Source organism: Nomia melanderi, chromosome 1, assembly GCF_051020985.1.
Source record: "Nomia melanderi isolate GNS246 chromosome 1, iyNomMela1, whole genome shotgun sequence".
Classification (NCBI taxonomy): Eukaryota; Metazoa; Arthropoda; class Insecta; order Hymenoptera; family Halictidae; genus Nomia; species Nomia melanderi.
In genome coordinates this window covers 19,708,844-19,732,930 of record NC_134999.1, presented here as the reverse complement: position 1 = coordinate 19,732,930, position 24,087 = coordinate 19,708,844, and the positions used below count along the sequence as shown (strand labels likewise).

General features: G+C 42.7%; 2 protein-coding genes across 9 annotated transcripts in view; one reads left to right on the top strand and one right to left on the bottom strand.

Moving 5' to 3' along the window:
• The window catches only part of tgo (Aryl hydrocarbon receptor nuclear translocator homolog tgo), a 37,825-nt gene extending 14,319 nt beyond the window's left edge, over window positions 1-23,506 (top strand). For 2 of the 8 annotated variants that reach the window (XM_031989927.2, XM_076364372.1), the window contains 11 exons: window positions 3,483-3,563; window positions 12,153-12,310; window positions 15,663-15,980; window positions 16,519-16,719; window positions 17,415-17,606; window positions 17,697-17,855; window positions 17,931-18,081; window positions 18,174-18,331; window positions 18,409-18,593; window positions 18,669-18,810; window positions 18,894-23,506. In XM_031989927.2, the coding sequence (XP_031845787.1) occupies window positions 3,483-3,563; window positions 12,153-12,310; window positions 15,663-15,980; window positions 16,519-16,719; window positions 17,415-17,606; window positions 17,697-17,855; window positions 17,931-18,081; window positions 18,174-18,331; window positions 18,409-18,593; window positions 18,669-18,810; window positions 18,894-19,111 (1,963 nt within the window). In that variant the 3' untranslated portion in view covers window positions 19,112-23,506. Of the gene's footprint in view, window positions 1-3,482; window positions 3,564-12,149; window positions 12,311-15,662; window positions 15,981-16,518; window positions 16,720-17,414; window positions 17,607-17,696; window positions 17,856-17,930; window positions 18,082-18,173; window positions 18,332-18,408; window positions 18,594-18,668; window positions 18,811-18,893 lie in introns of all 8 variants that reach the window. The other 6 variants (XM_031989923.2, XM_076364370.1, XM_076364401.1 and 3 more) reach the window with 5 other exon arrangements.
• On the bottom strand, window positions 20,996-23,352 carry LOC116432671 (U3 small nucleolar ribonucleoprotein MPP10). Its single transcript, XM_031989864.2, has 4 exons — window positions 23,202-23,352; window positions 21,786-23,142; window positions 21,592-21,700; window positions 20,996-21,515 (listed from the first exon to the last, which is right to left on the bottom strand). The coding sequence occupies exons 1-4, from the start codon at window positions 23,276-23,278 to the stop codon at window positions 21,145-21,147; spliced, it is 1,914 nt and encodes a 637-aa protein (XP_031845724.1). The 5' UTR covers window positions 23,279-23,352; the 3' UTR covers window positions 20,996-21,144.
• Window positions 23,507-24,087: the final 581 nt, after the last annotated feature.

The window sequence follows — 24,087 nt, the reverse complement described above, 5'->3', positions numbered from 1 at the left end:
ACTATAGATAGTTCTGGTAATGAGTAACGCTCTATGGAAAGGGATAACAATTTTATATCAGGATGAAAAAGGTTAATTGTCTTGAGAACCACTGGTCTTAATAAGATTCTAAAATGGCTTCAAAGGATACTTATGAAACAATTTCTTTTAGAGAATTAGCAGAGGTATTTAATCTCAGAGTTTCTTTATTTTTCAATGTTTTCTATTTCTTTTAGGAAGGAAAATGGGGGGTGATGACTTCAGTTTACATAGTATTATTAAACTATTGTAAGAATGTTGGCTAGAAATGTAAAGGATAGTGTAGAACGCGAGGAAGGATATAAATCGTGTGTTTTTTGCGCGAAGTGTTCGAAGTTACGGCGTTAATTAGGTAATGATACAAGATATCGGAACGAAATCACCAAGCTAAGTATTCAGCCGAGGCAGCGATTGCTATTCGCCGCGTGCTAAGATTGATTACAGCGCATGTAACGCCGCATCTCATTAATGGGGATAGTAATAGAAGAAAACTGGCCGGCGATACGCTGTCGAGGAAGGGCTATCAAGACATTATTGCGATCCTTATAAGCGGGATAATGGCCGATAGAACGGGTTATCGCGGTATTAACAAAATTGCAATTGGCTGATTCTATCGATCGCGATCGGTTTTGCGCGTTTGTGAGATCATTAAGTAGGTGATTCATCTGTTTCAATCAATTCTATGGTCGTTCGCAAATATCCTCGGAAATCCTTAAAAAACCGTGCAAAAGCATGTTATCGCGCAACCGATTTCCTGCTTGGCATCGCAAATCATCGTATTCCATGTGTTTTAAAGGACATCCAGTAATTTGTAGACACAGAATCCGTGGGAACGGCGGCTGTAACTGTGATTTTTCTCGCGTCCCGTCGAGATACTAAATCACGAGAGCGGCAGCGATACATCTTAACGTTTTGAACAATGAGTTACGGCGGCGCGCGATCGCCGGTTCATAGATTCAACCGTTTGAATCGGCGATCGATCTCTCGACGCGGCGGTGGGCGGCCGGGGAGGGAACGAGGCGGGAAAATCTAATTGCATGTCAAATTGCGTTTGTTTAACCACGACGCGAAATTGTATGCAAATGATCGCTTCTTCGTGACCGGATTGCTTTAGCGCGATTTTCATTTTTGCTCGCCGGCTGTCTTGAGGATCGCCGCGGTCTCCTCTTGACCGTGATCGCGTGTGCTTTATGATTGAATATTCCTTCTGTGACCAGACACTTGGCCTAGGAATTCTAAATAGGTCTCGAAGGCGCCCGAGAAGTTAGATAAAGTGTTTCAAAGCCGTCGAGAGTCTAGGTGAAGCGTAGATTTGAGAATCCCTAGGCTCCAATGATACCAAAGATCCCCAAAACTCCAAGAGTCTAACACAGTGGTCTCAGAGGTAAAAAGTTTCAAGGATTTCAAAATTTTCAAACTTCAAATACTATCACAGGACTCAAGTGTCCAACGAATTCAAAATCCAAGGATTTCGCGATGACCAAAAGGTCGCAACGTCAACGAATCCAAAACATTTCGTCAACCCCTAATTTCCAGCTTCCGAAAGAAGCTCTCGCCAGAATCGTCCTCGCCGGGCCGGACACCGGCGCGTCTCCTCTCCGCCGAGCATGCATATACGTATCTGTTAAGTCGACATAATACCGCGGGGCCCGCGTCATTATGTACTCCATAAGTCTCCGGGGCCCTGTGGTCCCTCTCCTTTTCCTTCTCGTTCCGCTCCGAGTTCTGCTCGGGCCTCTTGCGAGCAAAAAGGGGGAAAAGAAAAAAGGGGCGCAGAGAGAAACGTCGGGTAGTAAGGCACGGATAGAAGAAGTAGGGTGGGCGAGGAGGTGCGCGGCGAAGGCGGTCGGTGCGCGGAGCCTTCTCGGTGTACCCGGATACACTCGCTGCGGGCCCTACACCGCCCCCACCTCGTCCTCTGAGGCCCATGGGACCCGTGAGGCCCAACGGCGGGGCGCGCGGTGGGGGCAAGATGCTGGCTGTAGCTTGGTGTGGCGTTCACCAGAGCAAAGAAAGAGCAAAAAGGATCCGTGACCAAGGGGGTTGGCGAGGTGGGGGCAGCCGCGGCGGTGTGGTAGGTGGAGGGACAGCGGGAGGAGGGGGATTTTTGCGCTCAGGGTCAGAGGCGTACATCACCCGCGCTCGCGCTCCCCGTAATAGACTGACGATCAGCCGGATTTCTATGTGCTGCACCGCCGGGACCCGCAATGAGAGCATAATTTTCTATCGTGCTTAATACCCGACCGTTCGCGGCCAAGGAACACGCTGGTAACGAGACGCCGCTGACGGATTTACGGCGTTCTCCGTTCGCGGCCGACGCCGACGCCGCTGGTACCCTTCGTCCTTTTTTACCCTCTCTCTTTTTCTTCCGTTAGTCCTCCGTGGAAATTGAGTTGTGACGCTCCTAATGGAGGTCGGGAACGCGACGGATGATGGACCGTGACGTGACGTGACGGGGCAACGAGAGAGATTTCGATCCTGCGAGACACGATGGAGATCGATTTATTGGTCTCGCGGAGGGATTCGTCGTTTCTTTCTGCGGGTTCGTTTTTGTTGTTCCTGGCAAGGAATTCTGGGTTTATTTGGGTGGGTTCTTCGGCGATTCTCGAGACGATTTGTCAAGTGGAACGTGGACGCAGGTGCGAACACGGTTGGCATCGACTGCCGCGTTACAAGAGCACCGTACACCGTGAATATTGCATGAGCGACTTAACTGTTACACGACGCTCCAGATTTGGGGAAGTCGGATAGGCGACCGACGATTTCGCGCGGGCTGACCGTCGCGTTTGGTCATCCGGAAGCGATTACACCTCGCGTATCGGCGACCCGACATTTTATTCGCGACGCGGCTCGCATAAATATCGCCGCGATGAACGAGACCGCGTAACAAAAGGATCGCGGAGACCCTTTTCCGACCTGCCTTTTAATATCGGCTGGTACTTTTAGAAACTCGGTTGGGCAACTACTACTCGGTCAGGCTAAGAAATTAATGAGAATGATGCTCATCTTCCAACGAACGTGTGCTTGGGGCGGTCTAGATTAATGCAGATGCGATACAATATACAAGTGCAAGTGTCTTCGGGTAATGGAATAAGAACATGAAATATTAACGGAAGATAATACGTTGTGAAGCAAGTCCTTGCGATTAGGATTCCGAGAAAGCCCGGCCAGGTATACTCGCCGAGGATTTTCTTACGTGGTCATTTGCCTGTTGCTTTTGTTGGCGTGCAGATAATTTCGAGTTACAGGTTAAGCAAGATTCACTTGGCTACAGTAAACAAATGTAGAATAAAGGTGAAAAAATTCATCGACGAGTTGAATATTCCTTGTTAACACTGGTTGTTCTCGTATATTGAATTTTGTCGATTGAACGACACCTGGAAATCTCGGTGATCGACGAAGTTACCATTTTTTGGTAACAGCGAGAGGTGGCAAGCGATCATGAAACTGTATTTTCGTTGCAGATCGGACGAGGACGATCCGAGCGGGTGTAAATATAGGAGGCTGGAGGACGAGAACGTGCAGGACAAAGAAAGATTTGCGAGGTGAGTGTCAGGCTCAACGTAACGTGCATGCTCTCGGTCTTACGATAAATGAGGGAGGTCAGTGAACGGGTTGGAGCCTCCTTTTTTGGTGGAAACACGCGTCCGCGAGGAACCGAACAGCTATTACGCACCGGCTCACACGAAAGTCCGCCATTTTCGTTTTTAATTGCTGGAACAAACTGATTTAATAACGCTCGCAAGAAGTTTAATTATAGTAATTGCCATTCGGCTGCTTAGACGAGATAGTATTACTGTGTTCGTACCAGAGATATCAACGTTGAACCATCGATACACCGATTTCCATTAACTCCGCAGAAATTATATGTTTCTAAAAATTAACCGACACTTTAGGCGTGTTCGAACGCTCGCCACGAGTCCGAGCGGAAAATGGCCTGATAAATTTAGGCGTTCAAACGGTTACCAAATTACCTGTTACAGAGAAATACTGCAAATTCCAGGCTAAACATAGTAATAAATGCTGTAACTCTTAGAGTAATTTATTTCACTTTCTAAGGCTCTACCGAGATAAGTATAGCACCGTGTAATCAACGTTGCCTATAATAGTCTCACTTTCCACTGACCATTTCCACTATCAATAACGTTTTCCATCTCACTCTTTATCAGAGGTACCAAGTCTGTTTACTGTAACCTGGAATTCGAGTGCAATCAAGATTAACCCTTTGCACTCTAGAGGTGACTCTCAGTTACTACTTGATTTGATGCAGTAGAACTATAAAATTTGATATTTAATATTAAACTATGTATAATGCATCGGCGTGTGAAATATTGGGATAAAAAAGCTTTGTTCCTCAATTCACTTGCGAGTTCATTTAAAAAAACATCCTCTTTGTCTAGTCAGAAAATGTTAAATATATCTAGCGAAATACTTCTGAGTGCAATCAAGATTAAAATGAACCCTTCGAGTGACTCTCGCTGCTCTTTTTACAGTAAACTTACAAAGTTCCATATTTAATATCAAAATACTTACAATACCTCCAACGAACCACCTGTATCTCACCAAAGTCAAATATTTTCGAAAACAGAAACAGAACCGTCTAAAATACGAAAGGATCTGCGTCTCTAACAAGTTTCCTCGGGTTCCTAAAAACACAGAGATCCGTCACGATGGTGGCCGAAAGATGGTAAAACCGAGGTGCCCACCGAGAGTCCTCGTTCCCAGTGGGATACTTAAATAATCATTTCACGGCGATTCGCACGGTCCTCTATCTCGGCCGAAAAATCAGTGGAGAGCCGGTTCCCGGCGTCCGTCGTCGTCGTCGTCGTCGTCGTCACCGTGCACAGGACGAACGGGCTCGGGTCCTAAATCGTGTCTCGTCTCTTTCCGTGTTCCCCTCGGTGGCTTCTTTTCTGACGAGCCGGTGACGGCACTTGTTAATTCGTCTCACGGAATCCCGGGCCAATATGTTCCGCGGCGGTACACCCTGTACATGGCGGGGGCCGGGTACGAAGATACATACATACCTACATGATACCCGCCAATGTGAGTCGATAGCGGAATGGGAAGCCCTCCAGGCTGCTCCAGCGTGGGAACATAAGGTACTTATACGTGAGCTCTCTCGCGCGCGAACGTACCCGCTCGCTCGCCCGGTTCCGTCCTTTGGTTTCTTACGTCTACACCGAACACATCGTATCTCGGTCCTCTATCGCGATCCTCTCTGTGTTGACACGACGCGATTTCGCGAAATGAAATACGACGAGCGACGCGTATTACGCCAGACAATGCGCGCCGTTTCTGTATTGTTGCGCCGTTGCTCCGCCGCTGGGACTGTTCGACGACCGATCGCTCGGAATTCTGGTTCAGCTTTATGGCCGCCTCGGACGCGATTTCAGACAAACGAGCCTTCTGATGGATAAACCTACGAAGATCGTTATGCATTTATCGGTTTGATCTATGGAGTTCATTGGAAGGTTAGCTTCAATCACGGATTAATGTCTTAGGTTACCTTGGGTACGTTAGGTCGGCGAGACTGATAAATGTGTGTATCGTTTTCGGGAATTTTTGCGGAGCGCGGTATAATGATTTGTATCCGATGGACATTTAGACCGACGAAGAAAATATTGAATTTTCCAACAAGTCGCGCACGCGAACGTCAAAACTAAACGCGGATCGGGCATGAGTCAGATCTTGAGACAGCCACGACGCGTAATTACACCCCATCTTTTGTCTACTCTTAATACCAAGCGTGTCGATTACACGTTCTGCAGGCGGAAAGTCATGCCGTAGGTCCCCGAAGCTGTCGCCTGTTGGAATATTCGTGGAAAAGTTCATGCGGAGTCGTTTCTCTACACTTTCAACCTACTCGGAAAGTGAAACAATAACTCAGGTATACAGCACAACGTATACGCCCTATAAGTTTCGAATCGATACAATAATTTCCATTAAAATAGAGTATCAACGACTGCATTCTTCATGTTAAAACCCATTTTCCAAAGAAACGTTCGCATATTGTCCAAAAACCAACTTAACAAAATTAAGGCCTCCCGACAGCAGTCGTTAAAATAAGTAATTTAACCCTCTGCACTCAACAATATTTTTCAAATTATTCATACTTTCGATAAAATAAATATTAAAGAAATATTCATTACTTTCTGACTAAGTATTAACGATATTTTTCGCAACTAACGCAATTGATTATCTGATATAAATTAAGAGACACAACTATTTTACTTCGATGTTTTATGTGTTGATACAGTACACAAGGTTTAATATTGAATTGAAAATTTTATAAGTTTGCTGCGTCGAATCAGGTGGCGCCCCTCGAGTGCAAAGGGTTAAAAGAATAATTGATTTTCACTTGAAAGAATTAAGTGACATTCATATTTGTTAAATTGTATTTGAAGTACCACGATTCTAACACGATACGATAGAGCAAGGGGTTAATGAGGGTTCGAAGTCTCGGAGATCCTTCGATCCGCGAAATACGAACGTAATGATCCGCGTTGATCCATGCGGATTCCGTGGAAAAGTCGGCAAAAGCCGCAGCGGCTACGATGTCGCGGACGACCGGGAACCTCGCTGTTAAGTTAATAACGCAATTACCGGCTCCTGCGGCGAGGCGCGCAACCCTTTCGTCCTTTTCCTTGTTTTTCTCCGGGCGCGACCCGTTAATGCGGACGGTACCCGGCGATTTTTGGCAGCGCGATTGTTCCGCGAAACCGCGGAATCGGCTTTTTCTCCCCTTTCTTTCCGCGGAAACGCCGCCGCGCAGCGCTGTAATTTCCTGCGTGGGTTCATCATGGCGCCCGACCCCCTTGCGGTGGCATAACTCGCCCCCGAAACGTAATTCGCATCGGTTTCCCCGTTCCCTTCGAATTCATCTCAGGGACGGCGAGTTAACTCGTTCGTGTTCCCGCCGACTGCTCGTTTCTTCGATTAATAAATCTTGTATTCTTATTTTGCCACGTTGCACACTTGTTTTGTGTAATTGGAACAGTAAAAGGTTTCCTTTTTATAGAATAATGGACGAAAGGAGGATAATTTTAGTGAATGTCTTGTGCTTCAATTTTCGTCTTTTCCTTTTGCAGAGAGGTGTATATTTTTGTAATTTTCTTCGAGGAATTTCTTAAGTAAGTGATACGAGAAAATACGTTAAATTGTTCTGATTTAATTATTTCGTTTTTGAAGTTTTGTCGATCAGTGTGGTCGTCACGGTGTAGAGAACCGATCCCGGTGATTTCAACGGCTGGTAAGAACGGTAAATTCAAGCTTGAAACCATCCACGTGGAAGGAGAATTTATTCTTCGCTAATACAATAACTTTTTGCTGTATCCTTTATGCAAAGTAAATCCCGTGGTACCATGATTTTATTGGCGAGACGTGAAAAACGTGGATATCCGAAGCTGTTAAGCTGGCAGATCCAAAGATTGTTACGTCCGTGAACGACGAATACAGCGATTTGACGATTACGCTTGCACGGTAGTAAACGTACCGCGGGAGAATTTATCGTCTAACACTCGCACGTTTCACCCGTGATTATAATGTCTTCGTTCGGAAATGATTTAAGGGACACTTAACGAGCCCCGTACTCACGATGGAATCACTGTTTCACTGTTTTATTATTTTATGCCTTTGCGTATTACACTGCGCGCTCGGCCTCCGCGATAGAAATCAGATACATACTGTGCAACGATATCCGGATTGCAGTTGTTTATGCAAATTCGCGTTTAGTTCCGATGCAAAATTATAGTTTATTTCTTCCATTGATATTCACTCTATTTAAACCGACATAAAAGTGTACGAACTTATATCGAATCTCATGGTTTATAGTTCTAAAATGAGAAGTCGAGAACCAATAACACTCAAACTCGACTTAATGCATAAACGAGCTAGATAAAGTATCTTACAAACTCTAAATTCAATTCAGACGAACTAAGGAACGAAACTATCGTTTGGTAGAATCAATTATTACTTCAACCACCAAATCAAACCTAGAATTACAGTTTCATTCTTTCATTCCGTCGAATCAAATCGAAACTATCAACGAATCACCTTCGAGTAAACTCGTCGTCCATGCCGCAGACCCGGAAGTCCGTCATTCCGCGGCAATAAAAATGAATCGCCGGCCCGTTTCGGATCGCGAACCTAACATCTGTCCCCATTAGCATGCGGGAATATTAAGATTTGTCATAAATCACTGGACGCTCGTTAGCATACGTCCGCCGGTATGCTGCGCGCTCGGAATATATTCGATAACGAATACGATCGCATTAAACGATCCTCGATCGATTCATAATTCATTTCATTGTTCCGTTGCCTGGTTAGAAAAGCTAGGCAGAGAGCAAGAGGCGGAGCGGCTGAAGGCAGACAGAGACAGACAGTCGTTAGAACTCCTATCGACAGTTCGTTCGTACGGTCGTTAGACGAATCCATAATTCACCGCGCGGACGTTGTCATTTATAGGATCGCGGGGTACCGACGTGTATCGGCGTCGACGTGAACGACGACGACGACGACGACGATGACGATCACGATGATGACGATGATGATGACCACGACCCGATCTCGCCACGATCTCCTTTTCCTCCGTGTGTCCAGCCTCTTCTTCTTCCTTCGCCCCCTTCCAACCCGCCCAGAATGATTTTATGTGTGCGGTACGTGTATTTCTGTGCCGACTTTGTATCATCGTAATGCGGAGATCGATGTACGGGGTGCACGGTTCAAGAATGGACTCTATACCTTGACAGTGTATTCAGAAGACTTCGGTGAAAAGGTTGTTCCAATGGAACGGATGAATTTTTCTTTTACTTTAGTTTTGTTGCTTCGATGGTAGCACTTTGACGTAATGTTTCTCTTTTCATTTCTTCTGAATGACTTGAGAACTTAAACGTCCACTGAAGTCTCCCGTTTCTTCTCGATTTCTTTCATTTCTGTTACTGCATCGTCTGAGTCCATTGAATTCAGATTTCGAGTGTGTAAATTTAGTCGGCTAATTGCAAAGTCCAGAGCACTGTAATGACATATCTTTCTTAGCCCTAAAGGTTTTTCTATAGAATCCACAGGTAAAAATTCTTTCAGCCTCCTATGATTCAGTTCTTTGATCTCCATACACAAATAGAATTGACGATAATCAAAAATGTAGTTCAACGGTAAGTCGTCTAGCTGAGAATTGGGTTTGATATAAGAACGAGCACCCTGTATAACCTTCGCTGGACCCACGGAGCGAGCGGGCAACTTCGGAACGTCTGACCCTTGACCCAGGAGTTCTCTCCGTCTTGCTCCGTGGATCGCGTTCCTCTTCTGCGCCCCTTTCTCCTCGTGTTCTTCTACCGTCCTGCACGTTACATACCCTGCTTTATACTTGCGCTTTAAGCGCCCTGGCCTCTTTTAAATAGCGGGCCTGCTCGAGGGGGCCCACGTCGGCGAGGAGCGTTACCGATCCTCTTGGACTTCCAACGAAATGGAAGGTCCTGCCTCTGAACATCCACCTGGAATATCATTACTGGATCTCCTCCGACCTGCGCCTTAAACTTCTGCGTATCGAACCTTGAGAAATGTAGCGTACTTTCTTAATACGGCGTATCGTTGTCATCGTTACTCGGGTTCCTTAACGTTGGAACTACCAAACAGTCTGGCTTTTTCCAACTTTTCTGTGGAGAATCTCAAGGTGCATCAATTGAGGTTTCATGACTTAAAATTCAGTTTGCATATCACGAAAACAATTCGATTATTTCTCAAACGTTTGCTATTTTGTCGATGGTTTTAAAAGGAGTCGGGAACAGGTCACTTTGATCTATCTGGTAGTTGTAGACGTTTTTTTTATTATTTGTTACTGCTTATGAGTTTGAGCTTGTTGTATTGTGTAGGTATATCGTTGTTGGATGGGGTTTTGTAATGAGTTTATATTAGACTTGGTAAGAGTTGACAGCGAGAAGATTAAAGGGGGTGTGAAGTTTGGAATGAATCGCATAGCGTTAATAATAGAGCAGCCATTTTAATTAAAATGGCGTTGCTTCGCGGGCCAACTGGAGAACGATTTTATTGAATGGGGTCGCGGTGCTCCAGACGGGGTGGATGTCCTGGACGCGGAACCTAACGAGAGGTCAATGTTCACGACACGAAGACATTACCTTGGACATAAATCTAAACAATATTCTCTTTCAGTCACGTTTCATTTATGCTTCGATGATGACGGAATAGTATAACACGTCACGTCGCTATCGCTCGCGAATGTACCGGCGAAGGGATACGTAGGAAAATCGAATTGAGCTAGGCACACAGTGGTTGGTCACATTTCTCGTTAAACTAGTCGAAAGAAATGTACGTTTACGATTCAATCTGCTGTTGAATCGAGATTTCACGCGCAAGTTTTGTAAGGTATAAAACGGAGCAACGAATGAAGTTAAACATTTTCTATCTATTTTTATCGGTGAAAAATCAAGCTTTCTATCTTTCTCGAATGTCAATCCATTGATTAATCTTTGTTAGTACAAAGCCTTGGAGTATGATTCATATCATTACTCGACGAAAAGGATATAAAGTTCACGGAGAAAACAAGGGGCGTAATAAAAATGGAAAATTGAATTAAAGATGCTGCGGTATTCCCAGGAATTCGATGTGATTTTCCGTGTATTTACATGAACGAAATGAAACCCAGGGTTCCGAAGGCGGAATAAGTATGAGGTAATAGTTCCTGATGGACTCGGGATGAGATGGAGGGTCTTATCTCCCCGGTAGACGCAAGGAACTTCTCCCTGGCGATATCAAAGCCTGAGAAACATCTCGGATACGAATCACGGACTCGCGAATTTGAAATTCGAAAAGAGAAGACCACGTTCCCACGAATTAGTCTACGGTAATACGAATTTAAGTGAGAATCCAGTACATAATCACAGTGTTCGAAGCAACAATTATACGAAAAAAGCATTTAATACGGCAGAGAATAAAACGGGAATTTAATATTCCCAATGATTTCGCGATCACGGAGGAGACAAGGGTTGAGCCTCGGACGGTAGGGTTAATTAAGAAATAAAATTCGCCGGTAGTTACGGTCCACGCAGCTTCCAAACTTTCTTGCGTGTCGATCACCCTCGCCGTCTCCTCCCGCGGAAATTATCAGAAATTAAATGCCATTAAATTTACGATTGCGCGCCGACAATTACCGGCGCAGCGAAAGAGACGTGGGCCGTTACTCGCTGGCGGTTACCCTCTGGTAGCGTAATAACAGGGAGGCCCCCTCCCCCTACTGAAATTGTGGTCTCACCCGATATCCTTCCCCGACGGAGCATCGTTTCAGAATTTATTGGCGGCATCGATCACGAACACTCTTATCAATGACGGTCGCTCGATCGGAAATTCCTTCGCGCCCGCCCCCGGATTCCTTCGAACGGACATCGACATTTCCGCTTTCGTTTGGCCTCGGTTCTCATCTGGAAAATTCTCAACAACAAAATTCCTTGATAGCCCCTGATCTTCCTTCGAACCTATTCAAATCGATTTCCATGATTTTCATCGGTGTCGAATGAACATTTTACTTTCAACGTGAATCGTGATTAATACCGATTGGCATAACGTGGAATTGTATGCAGGTTCAAATTTTTAGGAAGATAATTATAAAAATAGAATTACAATGGAAAATAGACTTTTAACCCGTTGCGCTCTGTTGCCACTGTGGCGACATTGTAAGATAAGTTTATAACTTCAGTTTTAGTCAAACATAACTTTAAAATGTATACGCGTTTTTTTAATGACAAAGCAGGGTCATATTAGCTCATATTAAAACTGTTTCGGAGTTGCTGAAAGGTTGTATTAAAAATTGTTCGGAGTGCAAAGGGTTAAAACGAACTACACTTTTGAATACATCTTGGATCGCGAGAGATTTCGTTATTTTTCGTTGGTATCGAATGCAGTGGATTGAAGGGGATTGAAGAGAAACGTTCGGTAAGGATTTTAGAGGATTTTTCAGGACGCAATTCCTCCGGAAGGATCAAGAATCCAGCGTTTCCCCGGTTCGCGTGTAATCGACCACCCTCCCCCTCCGCCCCCGTCGTTTACGATCCTCCCGCCGTCAGACGGGAAGCCATTCCTCGAACTATGCAATTACCTTGGTTTTGTCTTGCGACTTACTGCAGGGAGAATCATTGTGAAATCGAGCGGCGGCGGCGGAACAAGATGACCGCCTACATCACCGAACTATCGGACATGGTGCCGACGTGTTCAGCGCTGGCGCGGAAACCGGACAAATTGACTATACTCAGGATGGCGGTCGCCCACATGAAGAACCTCAGGGGTGAGTACCTTTTGCTACCCTTGCATTATCCTTCTATTGAGTTATTGGTACACTGTGAAATTCTGTGTATCGTCAAATTTTGAAACTAATCGAGGTTCAATAGAATTCGATGCTGAACCCCTTTGCGGACGAAGATTTTTTTAAATATACAAAACCATCAGCAGATGAGGCTGAACTATATATCTTAAATAATTGAAAAGAGGAAACTACGCACTGATCTCTTGCCGTTTGAGAAATTGAATCATTTGTCGACTTAGCGGTATAAACATGAAAACTGTCGCCGAAATATCGACATTCGTTCGCAAGATTTCTATTACAAACTCAGTTGAATCAAACGTTTCCCAATAGTCCCAATTTAAAGTACATCGAGCATAATAGCCCCTCAGCTCGAACATTTCATTTCGAAGCATGAGAATTAGTCGAATCGGCGATCAGCAGAAACGATATTCTCGAAGTTCGACATCGATAGTCGCGCGGGATCGAGCTAGCTCGCCGGAGCGTAATTCAATCGCTGCGAGTCAAAACTCGAAGATCGCATTGCCGAAGTTATTCCGCTGCCCGTGCCGGATAACTTAAACAACTCGAGGACTTAATCGTCACGTCCCTCGGTTGGCTACTTTGTGCCTTATCGGACACCTATGGCGCAGCTAAAATCGTATTTTCCTTACGTTCGATAATATGGATGCAAATTTGAAACTTTGATTAGCTACCCTGACCAGTCGGGAGCCGAGGGAGCGCTCGGGTAGACGCAACCGAGAGGACATTGACCAGTTGCGACTGGAGTCCCGCTCGAATGTACTGACATCAATTTCAGAAGCATAACACAATGTAATACCGAAATCCCGAAGACTTTCTCATTACATATAACAGAATATCCGTTCCCTCTCACAGTTACTCAATACTCAATCTAAAGCATAAAATCATAATTAACCAGAATCGTGAGAAAGAACAGGTAACTGGCACTCTAAAGATTGAAAGAGTCATCAACCTTCAATCAAAATTGTATTAACCCTTTGAACTCTGTAGGCTCCAATATTGCACCAGTTAATATTAAATATTTTAATGAATCTTAAAGAAACTACCCTAAAATTCTTCGATTTTCCACACATCCAAATTTTACACTGAAAAGGAAAATAAAAGATCGAATAAATGTTGCATTTCTCATTTTCGCTAGGAATATTAAAAATTAGTTGCAGTTGCTGATAGATTACAAAACCTGGAGTGCTAAGGGTTAATCGATAACGGTCCTCGTGTAACAACAATCTTGCAAATATCTCTCCGCGTACCTGAAAGAAGATAACAATTACCAACGAAGATCAATCCTCCGAAAATTATCCCAGATACTCACGCGGTTTGGTCGGCGCTCGCGGCACCGAAAGGGGGATGTCAAGCATTGTCCCGTGGTTCATCCGCTTCTTGTCAGTCTCCGTAGGTGAATCCATCCGGCCGGCCGGGCTGCACCGGAACGGTCGTAATTCACCGAAGGTTTCGTCCGCGCGTTGGTCATATCGAATGCAGAAAGCGCGATTATATGCTTCCGGTGTAAGAATGGGTGGAGTTGCCCGGTCGGCTGTCCCTTTAGCCCCGGCCTGCGTGCACACACGCATCATGCCGGGTTCCCTCCCCCTCTCCCCCCGTTTCTGGATCGGTGTGCGTGCCGTGATTCCAGCTAAGTATTGGTGGTGCGTCGCATTGTTTATAGCCACTTCTCCTCTTTCCCGACAAGAGGGCCGCTGAATACAAATTGCTCGAACCGGAGGAGCCTCTCTCTTACCTGACCGGAGAGGAGAGGCTATCGCCTCCGGGATACGTCGACGTTCGTCCCCGCGTGCACGCACCAACCCCTCGCCCACCGTCCCGACGCTTCTTTCGTCTATGCACTCGTACTTTCGGCTTTGAACCTGAGGATTTCAGCTTGAAACCTTTAGGGACGCTATGCGAAGCTTCCTCGTCGCTAAATATTCGATAAACACGTTGTTTCTTCCGGCTGGGACGTTTCAATCCTCGGAATTCCATGATTCAGTGACTTGGCACTTGCGGCGCTCGACGGAAAAATCCTGTAACCGATAGACGAGGAAAGTGTCAGCGTAGGTTATTACTTGTTACCATTCGCGAGGATCGATCGGAGAATTATTTAGTACCCGATACGAGAACCGTATTGAAAGTTGATGGGATAGAAGGAGAGAGAAATTCGGTACCAAACCACGGTACCAAAAATGAGGACGGTGCAGCTCGGCAGCGCAGGTAACTATCGAGGTGCAAGATCGGAATTGCAAAGCGGACAGGATCCCGCGAGGCGGCAGGGAACGAGACAGAGAAAGAAAGGAAGAGAGGGAGAGAGATAGAGAGAGAGAGAAAGAGAGAGAAAAGGAGGGAGGTAGAGAGAGAGGGCCGCGATGCGATCTTTACCCCGATATACGGAGAAATTCCGGGAAGAGGTACTTTAACGACTTCCAAACAAGATCTATGGAAGACCCCGGGTGACCTTCGTTACCATTACCTTCCACGTGGAGAACGTCTTCGATGGACATTAATGCCGCGCGATTCGGTCGGGTTTCCTTCCACGAGCGGAGACGGACGATCATCCAACGTGCCGGCCCGCCGGCGATCTTAGCACTCTCTTGATCTGGATCTATATACACTATTACATTTAGTAGCGACGTAAATCATAGTACCCCGATGGCTTCACTTCCACGAGATCACGAGATATCGGTGCGCCTTCGACTGCGGCCGTCTATTCTGCCTGATGTGAGTCTTAGACGATGATCCTCGATGTCTCTTCGGACGATCGGTTTATGGTCATCGAATAAATTCTTCGCTCGAGCTTCGTCAAACTAGGCTCAATGGGAGAAGAATATGTTCGGAACTAGATTTTTGAGAGGATATTAAAAATTGGAAACCGACAGTTTCAATTGTGCCAGAGAAATATAAGGTGCAGTGTCCCGTAGTCTGCGGTACGAGATTTTAGGGGATGTAAAGTCTGGGTGGATCGATAGCTCTCCGTAGGTGGAGATGTTTAACAAAGGAACGATTAGATTCCGCCCCAAAAGCGTCTTCGATCTTCACGTACAAGGGTACTTAACCGTTCCTCCCAGCAAGCATTTGTTTCGCCTGGAAAGCGTTACCTGATACACGTGCACTCCCTGTCCGACGTATTGTTCCGATCAATAGCCGCCATTTACATCAAACGTGATAGAAAATACACCTTCGTTAAGGAAAAACGTGACCTTCTTCGATGGAAAATCGATGTTTAGGGTTTGTCCCGCGAGTAAGCGTACGGTAACTTAGAATCCAATCCGATCCTCGATGGAAATGAGCGTCGTCCATTGATCGAGGGGAACTTTTGCTTCAGGTACCGGGAACGCGACCACGGATAACGCGTACAAGCCGTCTTTTCTCACTGATCAGGAGCTAAAGCACTTGATCCTAGAGGCCGCGGATGGATTCCTGTTCGTGGTCAGCTGCGACACGGGGAGAATCATTTACGTCTCCGATTCGGTCGCGCCTGTCTTGAACTACACGCAGAGTGATTGGTACGGCACCAGTCTCTATACACAGGTCCATCCAGACGACACCGAAAAGGTGAGAGAACAGTTAAGCGCGGAAGAGCCGCAACACGGAGGCAGGGTGCTGGACCTGAAGACTGGAACCGTGAAGAAAGAAGGCCAATGTGAGTGGACACCTTTGCTTCCTGTAACAAACTTAAAGTCCTTCCAATAGTTAGACCCTAGGAAACATAACTTAGAGAATTTTGTATATATTTACCAATGAAACCACAGTAGCATTCCATCCATAAATGTTTCCGCAAGGTTCCGCGATACTAAACTACAAGAATTTAACACGTTGAACGCCGCACGAAAAAATACAATATTAAATCGTTTGATTGAATTAGATTATTACCATTGCACGTTCGTCAAACTGAATGTCACCGCAGTGGGTAGCATTATTTACAATATAGAAATGTTTGCGAATAATCATCGTTTAATCGAGTGAATTATAGTAGTTCGATTTGCTTGGAGGTCACCGGTGACCGCCATGGCATTCAACGTGTTAAAGAAAGTCGCAATACTTATTAGCAAAGTTTTTACAGTCGAATCGTTCGAGGCTAGATCGAAAGTCTCCGGTTTCTATAATGTGATTTTTCGTTCCCAGTTGGCTTACATTGTGTAACCAGAATATTGAATACGACGAACGCATACGTGTTGCAGCATCCATGAGGATGTGCATGGGTTCGAGAAGAGGCTTCATATGTCGCATGAAGGTCGGGAACCTCCAGACGACCGGCGACATGGCGGCTGCTCACGGTTTCCACCGTATGAAGCAGAGAAACTCGCTCGGGCCGAGCAGGGACGGCCAGAATTACGCCGTAGTCCATTGTACAGGATACATCAAAAACTGGCCCCCCACCGGTGAGTTTGGTACGGGTTCGAATGTTTCGTCGTTAATCGTCGGCATAACGGTCGGCCGCGACGTAGCGCCAACTTTCTATTTTAAAGCGAGGGAGACGACGCGCAGGTTTGAATATGAACGAACCGACCGGCTTCGTAGAAATACGGGGATAGCGACGTTTGTACTATAAATTAAGAGTGGCTAGAGTGGCTTAGAGGCGGACAGACTACGGGCGTATAGCGTACGGATCGGTTTATAAGAATGAATGGAATCGTCTTGACCTAACAGCCGACAGACGGGCCGGAATACCGATAACTATGCCGGGGACGGGCTGATGCGGAATTCGTATGCTCTATCGTGGCCCCCGATGCATAATAAGGGGGAGCCGGCTTAATGGCGGAATCCCGGTGATTTTCGTGCGTTTCCGTGTCCCGACATTCAAATCCCATTCGATCGTAGCTCTTCTGATTTTTTTTCTTTTTTGCTTTCCGATCTCGGTTTTCGGTTGTTCGTTGTTACTAGAGATACTTGTAGTGTGAATTTTTTTTGAAATGCCACGATTAGATGTATAAAATCACATACACTGTAGCATAAGAAATTGTAAATACACACTCAAACACACTTAGCACGACACTACAGCATGCAACAGTATAGAAGTCACAACCAGTGAATGATTATGAGAAGTCGTAGACTGATTCATAATTTTACGCTGTAGGTGATTTTGTTTCCCCGTGTGTACCATGTGTGGGTATAGGTGACAGGGGACCTGGTAGTGTTCAAGCTAGAGCTGACGGTGTAGTTGCAGATGAAAACACCAACAGCAATTGCTGCTTGGTCGCCATTGGACGACTACAGGTCACTAGCACACCAAATAGTAGCGATTTAGCAGGTTCCAATAGCAATAATGGTAAGTAAACGCTGAGAGCCGTTGGAATAATTTCTGATACCGAGTGTATTCGATCCGGTAAATCATTCGGGCAATTATCGAACTTTGCAGAATTTATATCGCGTCATTCAGCAGAAGGTAAATTTACCTTTGTGGACCAAAGAGTTGGTGGAATTCTAGGCTACACACCCTCAGAACTCTTGGGTCACCCGTGCTACGAATTCTTTCACCCAGAGGACTTAACGCATATGAGGGAAAGCTTTGAGCAAGGTTTAGTACCGTGAAGTGCGCAAGGATCAATTGTCTGCACGTTTCATTGTCCTTAATGAATGCTTGTCTTTACAGTGCTGAAGCTGAAAGGACAAGTGGTGTCTGTGATGTACAGATTTCGAGCCAAAAATCGCGACTGGGTCTGGTTAAGGACGTCTGCATTTGCATTTTTAAACCCGTTCAATGACGATGTTGAATACATTGTCTGCACAAATACGCATGCAAAGTAAGTTCCCTCGCACCGGCGATATTTCTTTTATTATAACATTTTCTGCGATACACAGTGATTGTAATAAATGTACTCGCTAATTCTTTAAGATCGTTTCATCCTGGCAGCGAGGGCCAGACCGAAACCGAAGCTGTACCTGCCTATGGTCAACCTGGCTTAGATTATTCTCTTCAGAGACATCCTGCTAGGGATTCATTGTATTCGGGGCATCATATGATGCAGCATCCAGCAACTGTAGCTACAGCTGGTAAATTATTACTTTCGTAAGAGTAATACGTAATGTTTCCATCGCATGATGTTTATTTACGTCGCGATGTTTGTTAGGTCCTCAACAACCGAGGCCGTCCAGTACACAAAACGTTTATCAGGGATATGAAACCACACAGTCACCAATAGCTTATGGTTCACCTGGACAACAGAGTGCATCTTCTTCGGTTTTAAGTAGAATCCAAAAGCCAGCTAATACATCGCCAACTCCGGTGCAACAAGCATGGGCTATTGGAAGACAGGTAAATACCATTGGGCTGATTTCTACTTAGCATTCTTAACTTCAGTTATTAATTGCTATGATTTTTACTGTGTAGCAGCCAGTAACAGAAGGATATCAGTACAGTCAATTAAGTCCATCTAGGTCACCAAGCGGACCAACTTATACTCAATTAAGTGGCGGTGCTAGAACACCGGCAACGCAGTATCATGCAGTAACCACAGTGCCTAATAATCCGGGTAAATGTAGCCTTCATTTTATATATTTCTTTGTTTGTATCATTCCTGAAAGTAGGATTATGAGGATACGTCTGATTCTTCAGGTATGTGGGGGTGGCAGAGTCAACAACACCAAGCACCTCAACCAGATGGCGGACAATCAAATCCTCAAGTGACTGGACAAGCACAACCACCCCATCCTGCTCAGGGTGGACCTGGTACGCAACCCCAAGAACTCTCGGATATGTTACAGATGCTACAGGATCAAGGCGGAGCATCTGGTTTCGAGGAGTTAAATATGTTTAATACTAACTTCGAGTAGCGACAAGGAAATAGTATTGAAGAATGTCTACCTTAAAGGAGCTTTAAGGTTTAAATCATTGTCTCGAGATCACACCGAGCATCATAATCAGCACTTTTACTTCAGCAATTAATTGAAAGCTCGCAATTAGCACCTCACATATAAACTTCATCTGATTTGGTGTTGGGGTTAGGATGGCCTAACTTCATCCATTCATTAGCAATTCTTTTCTGAGAAGTTTCGAACCATCACGTTTGCTAGTACGATTTTGAAGATCGTATGAGATGTTGAGACAATTTGTCGAAAAATTCATGAACATCATTTCGTGAAAGTGCCATTAAATTTATCGTTCGAAAAGAAAAAAAAAACAAATGGTCACTTATAATATGCACAGATGAATCAGTGGATGAGGCTTAGGAAACTTTTTAAAATACACGATTTCTAGGGTTTGATATGATAATTATTACACGAGGATTGTTCAAAATGGGAGCTATGACTTAAATTTTAAGTATATTCGTTTATTTTGAGGTTAAGGATCATGTTAAACGAATTATTATAGAATCATTCTTTTTTTTTGTTACTTCCTATTGTTGATCTGATTTTCGAGTATAAGAAGAACATATGCGGGAAAGATATTGTAAATTAGGGATTACAGTGTGAATTCTCCTTTTTCTGATTTTAAAAAAAAATAAACGCAATTTCATAGGTAAGTTATATTTAAATTGTACCTAAAAACGATGAAATGAAGAGGCCTAGAGTTTCATGGAGCTGTTGTTGATGAATGTAAGTATGTGTAAATTTTTGAATGAAACAGAAAATGCGTGTGAGATGTAATTATTCAGAAAGTGATGCTTCATTAAGATTTCAGGCGAACATTGTATTAGACTGCGTGTATCGTGTACGATTGCTATCACCTTTACATTGTTATAGGATTTTAACATCGCATCTGTGCTTATTAATAAGTAATAGGGAGTAATATTCCCAATTTTATTTAAAAACGAAAGAAACGAGAGCACTTCGACAGAAATGCAAAAATTAATGAGGTGCATCCTAAAAGTTAAGGGTGAAAAAAAGTATTTTTAAAACTTCTCAATCAAATCTATACAAATCACGGTAATTTTAATACCAGCTTATCGTTAGATTTTTAAGGTTAGCTTAATTATTTTAATTTAGATCTTTGTAATTATAAACAGTGCAATCATAAGAATCTACACTCAATGGATAAAAAAAAAAGGAAAGATTGTTTGAACTCAATGATGTACAAAAAAATATTATGTAATCCACTTTTGCTTCTCTGTGCAAGACACCATTTTTAGATATTCCTAAAGAAAAATATAGATAATGTTACACATACGAATAATTGCATTTATAAGTAACCACGTGTGATTTAGTGCATTTGTACATGTCTAGAGAATTCTGATAAGCAAGATTGAAAGAAAAAATTGCAGCATATCATGATGAATTGGGAACATTTTTCACTAATATATAAAAATATTCAATACGCGTATAATTCGTTTTAATTATCCTATGTCAAAAGTAGTTTCAATACTATTGCTCGGACAATAATTAACATATTGATGAACGCATCAATATGTATACGCAAATGATTGATTAAATTGCAAATAGCATCTGTAAATCATTTTAAGGTCCTTTATCCTTGATCATTTGCAATCATGCTCCTTTACTGCGTCCTTTATGAAAATAACATTAGCTCGGAACTTAATTTTGTGCAAAAGATGATAGTTACCTGAAATTTATATTACAATGCAATTATTTAAAATGGAATAATAATATGCGCTCGTATCAATTGAAACTATTATTTATAGATTCCTCCAGTGCGCTTATTATATTACATAAATATAAAAGTTGTATGAATCACGGAACAATTGATAATATAAAGTCCACATTCGTGTTGGAAAGTTTGCATAATTATTCAACCCTTTGCATTTTATTGTTCCACTAAAGTTAATATTTCATGGAAATCGATTTTAAGGTCTAATATGATGATTACTGTACAACATGATCTCTTGTATTTAAAAAACTTTATACAAAAATTATAATTTTAGTTTTACTGCAGATAATGTATCTTTCTGGTTCTTCCGAGAGCGCGCACCGGTCTTGGACTTGATGTGACTCGTCACTTGGTCCTGCAGTTGATTGAAGAACGCAGTAGACGACTTTGGAACCTTTTGTCCCGTTTCGTCCATCTTAATAATATTACGATTTTTGGTCAGCTTCTTCGTCAATTCCGCGGCGTTGTTCTTTTTAAATCTCTTGTCTATTCCCGGTTTCAACGCGTTCAGTTTTTCTTTCTTCTCCATAGCTTCTCGTCGAGCTCGTTGCCTCATCTTCTTATGTCTTCTTTCTCGCTTCATATCCGTCTTTGTTCTTTCTCCCTTGCCAATTAGGTCGCCTCGTTGTTTCGCTACAAAACGAAAGAACGAGTGATACAGATGAATATTTAAAAACTCAGAAGAAAATATTCCGAATAAACTATTTACCCTTAATTTCTTCGGGAGCCAATAAAGCAGCATCGCTAACTCCTACTGGTGCTACTTCTTCCATATTAATTGCTGGAATATTGCTAATGATCTTAAGTTCAGGTCCGATCTAAAAAAATGTACATAAAAGTCATTAGAAATATAGAAAAAATAGCAAAAAGAGAAAGGTAATCATTTTTTAATAATCATCTCACTGGTCGTGGAGTGTAATGGAAGTTAGACAGAGCATCTAATTTTATGAACAAGGTATGCATCATTTCTCGAATTTCTGTGTGCAACTTTGGTTCCTCTTCCTCTTTCTCGTCGGCATCCGGATTTAATGCTTCCTTTTGTTTAAGATATTCATTTTCATAAATCTGAGATAGACTTTCTTTGCTTTTTTCTTGATTCAAGATCAACTTCTTTTTATATTCCATTGGGGTTTCCACTGGTTTGAATTTTTTCTCAACATCATCCCAAGCTTTATCCTTTATTCTTTGCTTAATAATGTCTTCTAATTTTAATGTGGTCTGCTCAGTAATAACTGGAGCAGGCCTTGTTATAATGTCAAATTCTACGAATTCTTCCAGTAAAGAGTTTTGTGGTCTACTGGCAGCACTTACTTCACCTTTCAGCTGCCAGGGTTTCTTTGCAAGTGCTTCTTCCTCTAATTCTGAAATTTTTTTTAATAACCGATCTTGACGTGTTTCAAGAGAAGATTTGATATCTGCTTCTTCCTTTCTGGTGACAGATTTATTTTCTAAACTGTCTGTATCATCAGAATCATTTGTAAGATTGAAAGTAACTTTTTTCTTAGAAGATTTATGATCATCTCCTTCGTCAATGTCCATTTCATTATCTGAATCATCACATAGTGAATTGTCATCTATATCCTTATTATCATTATCTTTCTTTTGCATAGAATCATCAAATTCTTCATCTTCACTTTGTGGACTATCAAAAAAGTCTGTATATTTTAGTAGCTTCTCGTCTCCACTTTTATTCTCTTCATCATCATCATCAGAAAAATCATTAAACAGATCTACCGATTCCTCATCAGAGTCTTGTTCACTTTTTTCATTTTGTACTTCTTTCCTCTCCTCCTTAGTTAGGTATTCATCTAACTCTTGCAATTTAAAGAATTTGTCATCTACTATAGATGACTTCTTTCTCTTATTTTTGCTGTCTTTCTTTTGCTTTTTTAGACTACTTTTTGTTACTGTTTCATCCTCTGAACCGCCATCTTCAGATTGATTTTCTATTTCATCATCTTTGTCTCCATCATTTTCATTTACCACAGCCTCTTTAGCACTATCAATAATTGTTGGTTTCTCCGTAGTAACTGGTATCGTTAATTTTTTACCACCAGCTAAAATCCTTGAAACCCCAGATATTAAATGCACAAGTTCACTTTCATTCTGTAATTCAAGTTGCTGCCAGATTTGTTCTTCATCAAAACCTTCTGTTACAAGCTCTGGCAAAGCATTCGTTTTCCTTTCTGATTGCTCTTTTAAGAAATCATATAAACGTTTCGTCGAATTTTTAAAGTTTAGAGCTGCCTCATTTTGCACGCTGTGACGTTAATTAATTTTATTAGGTTAATATAAATAATACAAGGAATATACACTTACCTCAAAAATTGTTCCGGCTTCTTCGTATTACTATCAATTACAGATATCACATTATTAAATATTTCTATTTCAGCCATTGTATATTTACATTTATTTTATGGATTGTTTAAATAAGTTCTTTAATAAAAGGTTATGTTTGTTTCATGTATATCTACTATGAACATGATCAAGACTGTCGGGAAAAATGGCAACTATCAACACACAGATTGACAGTGATATCAGTAGGTACATTTGTCATTAAAATATATAAAATTCATTTGTAATTTTTCCATGTCGCTATTATATATTAAACATTGTTAATCATACGAATTCTAATTGATATTTAGCTCTTTCAATATATATTAAAAAAATAAACCACTGACATGTTGCGTCATCTACAACAAACTGCTCAAATCACTCACTGACTTCAAAGTTTAGTACTCCCTTTCCTTAGCAGATGGAGATACAATTCCTTTCACGGCTTATCATATTAAGTATCAAATATTAATTAAAAACGAAACGTACACAGTACATAATTAGTCCTAACATTGATTCCACAAAGAAACTAAACCTTTCAAAGAAATATCCATTAAAAAAATATTATGATACCATACGTCGAAAAACGCATGAAGCAAACTAGCTACCCGCTTGAGCGTTTCACCGTAGATGACCCCACAAGTCTTTTCAACTCTATTTATCCCATGATATTCCTTAAGAACTAAATATCAATCAATAATATTACAACCCACAATTCTCAGTAAACACTAAATATTCCAGTGAAAAAGAAATCAATGAAAAAATCGTATACGAAAAGACAATTACAAGAGCAAGTTCTGCCATAAGTTCATAGATGATGCTGACCGCTTCGAGGGGATCTCAATTGTTGACCAGCTCGGCTGAACCTCGA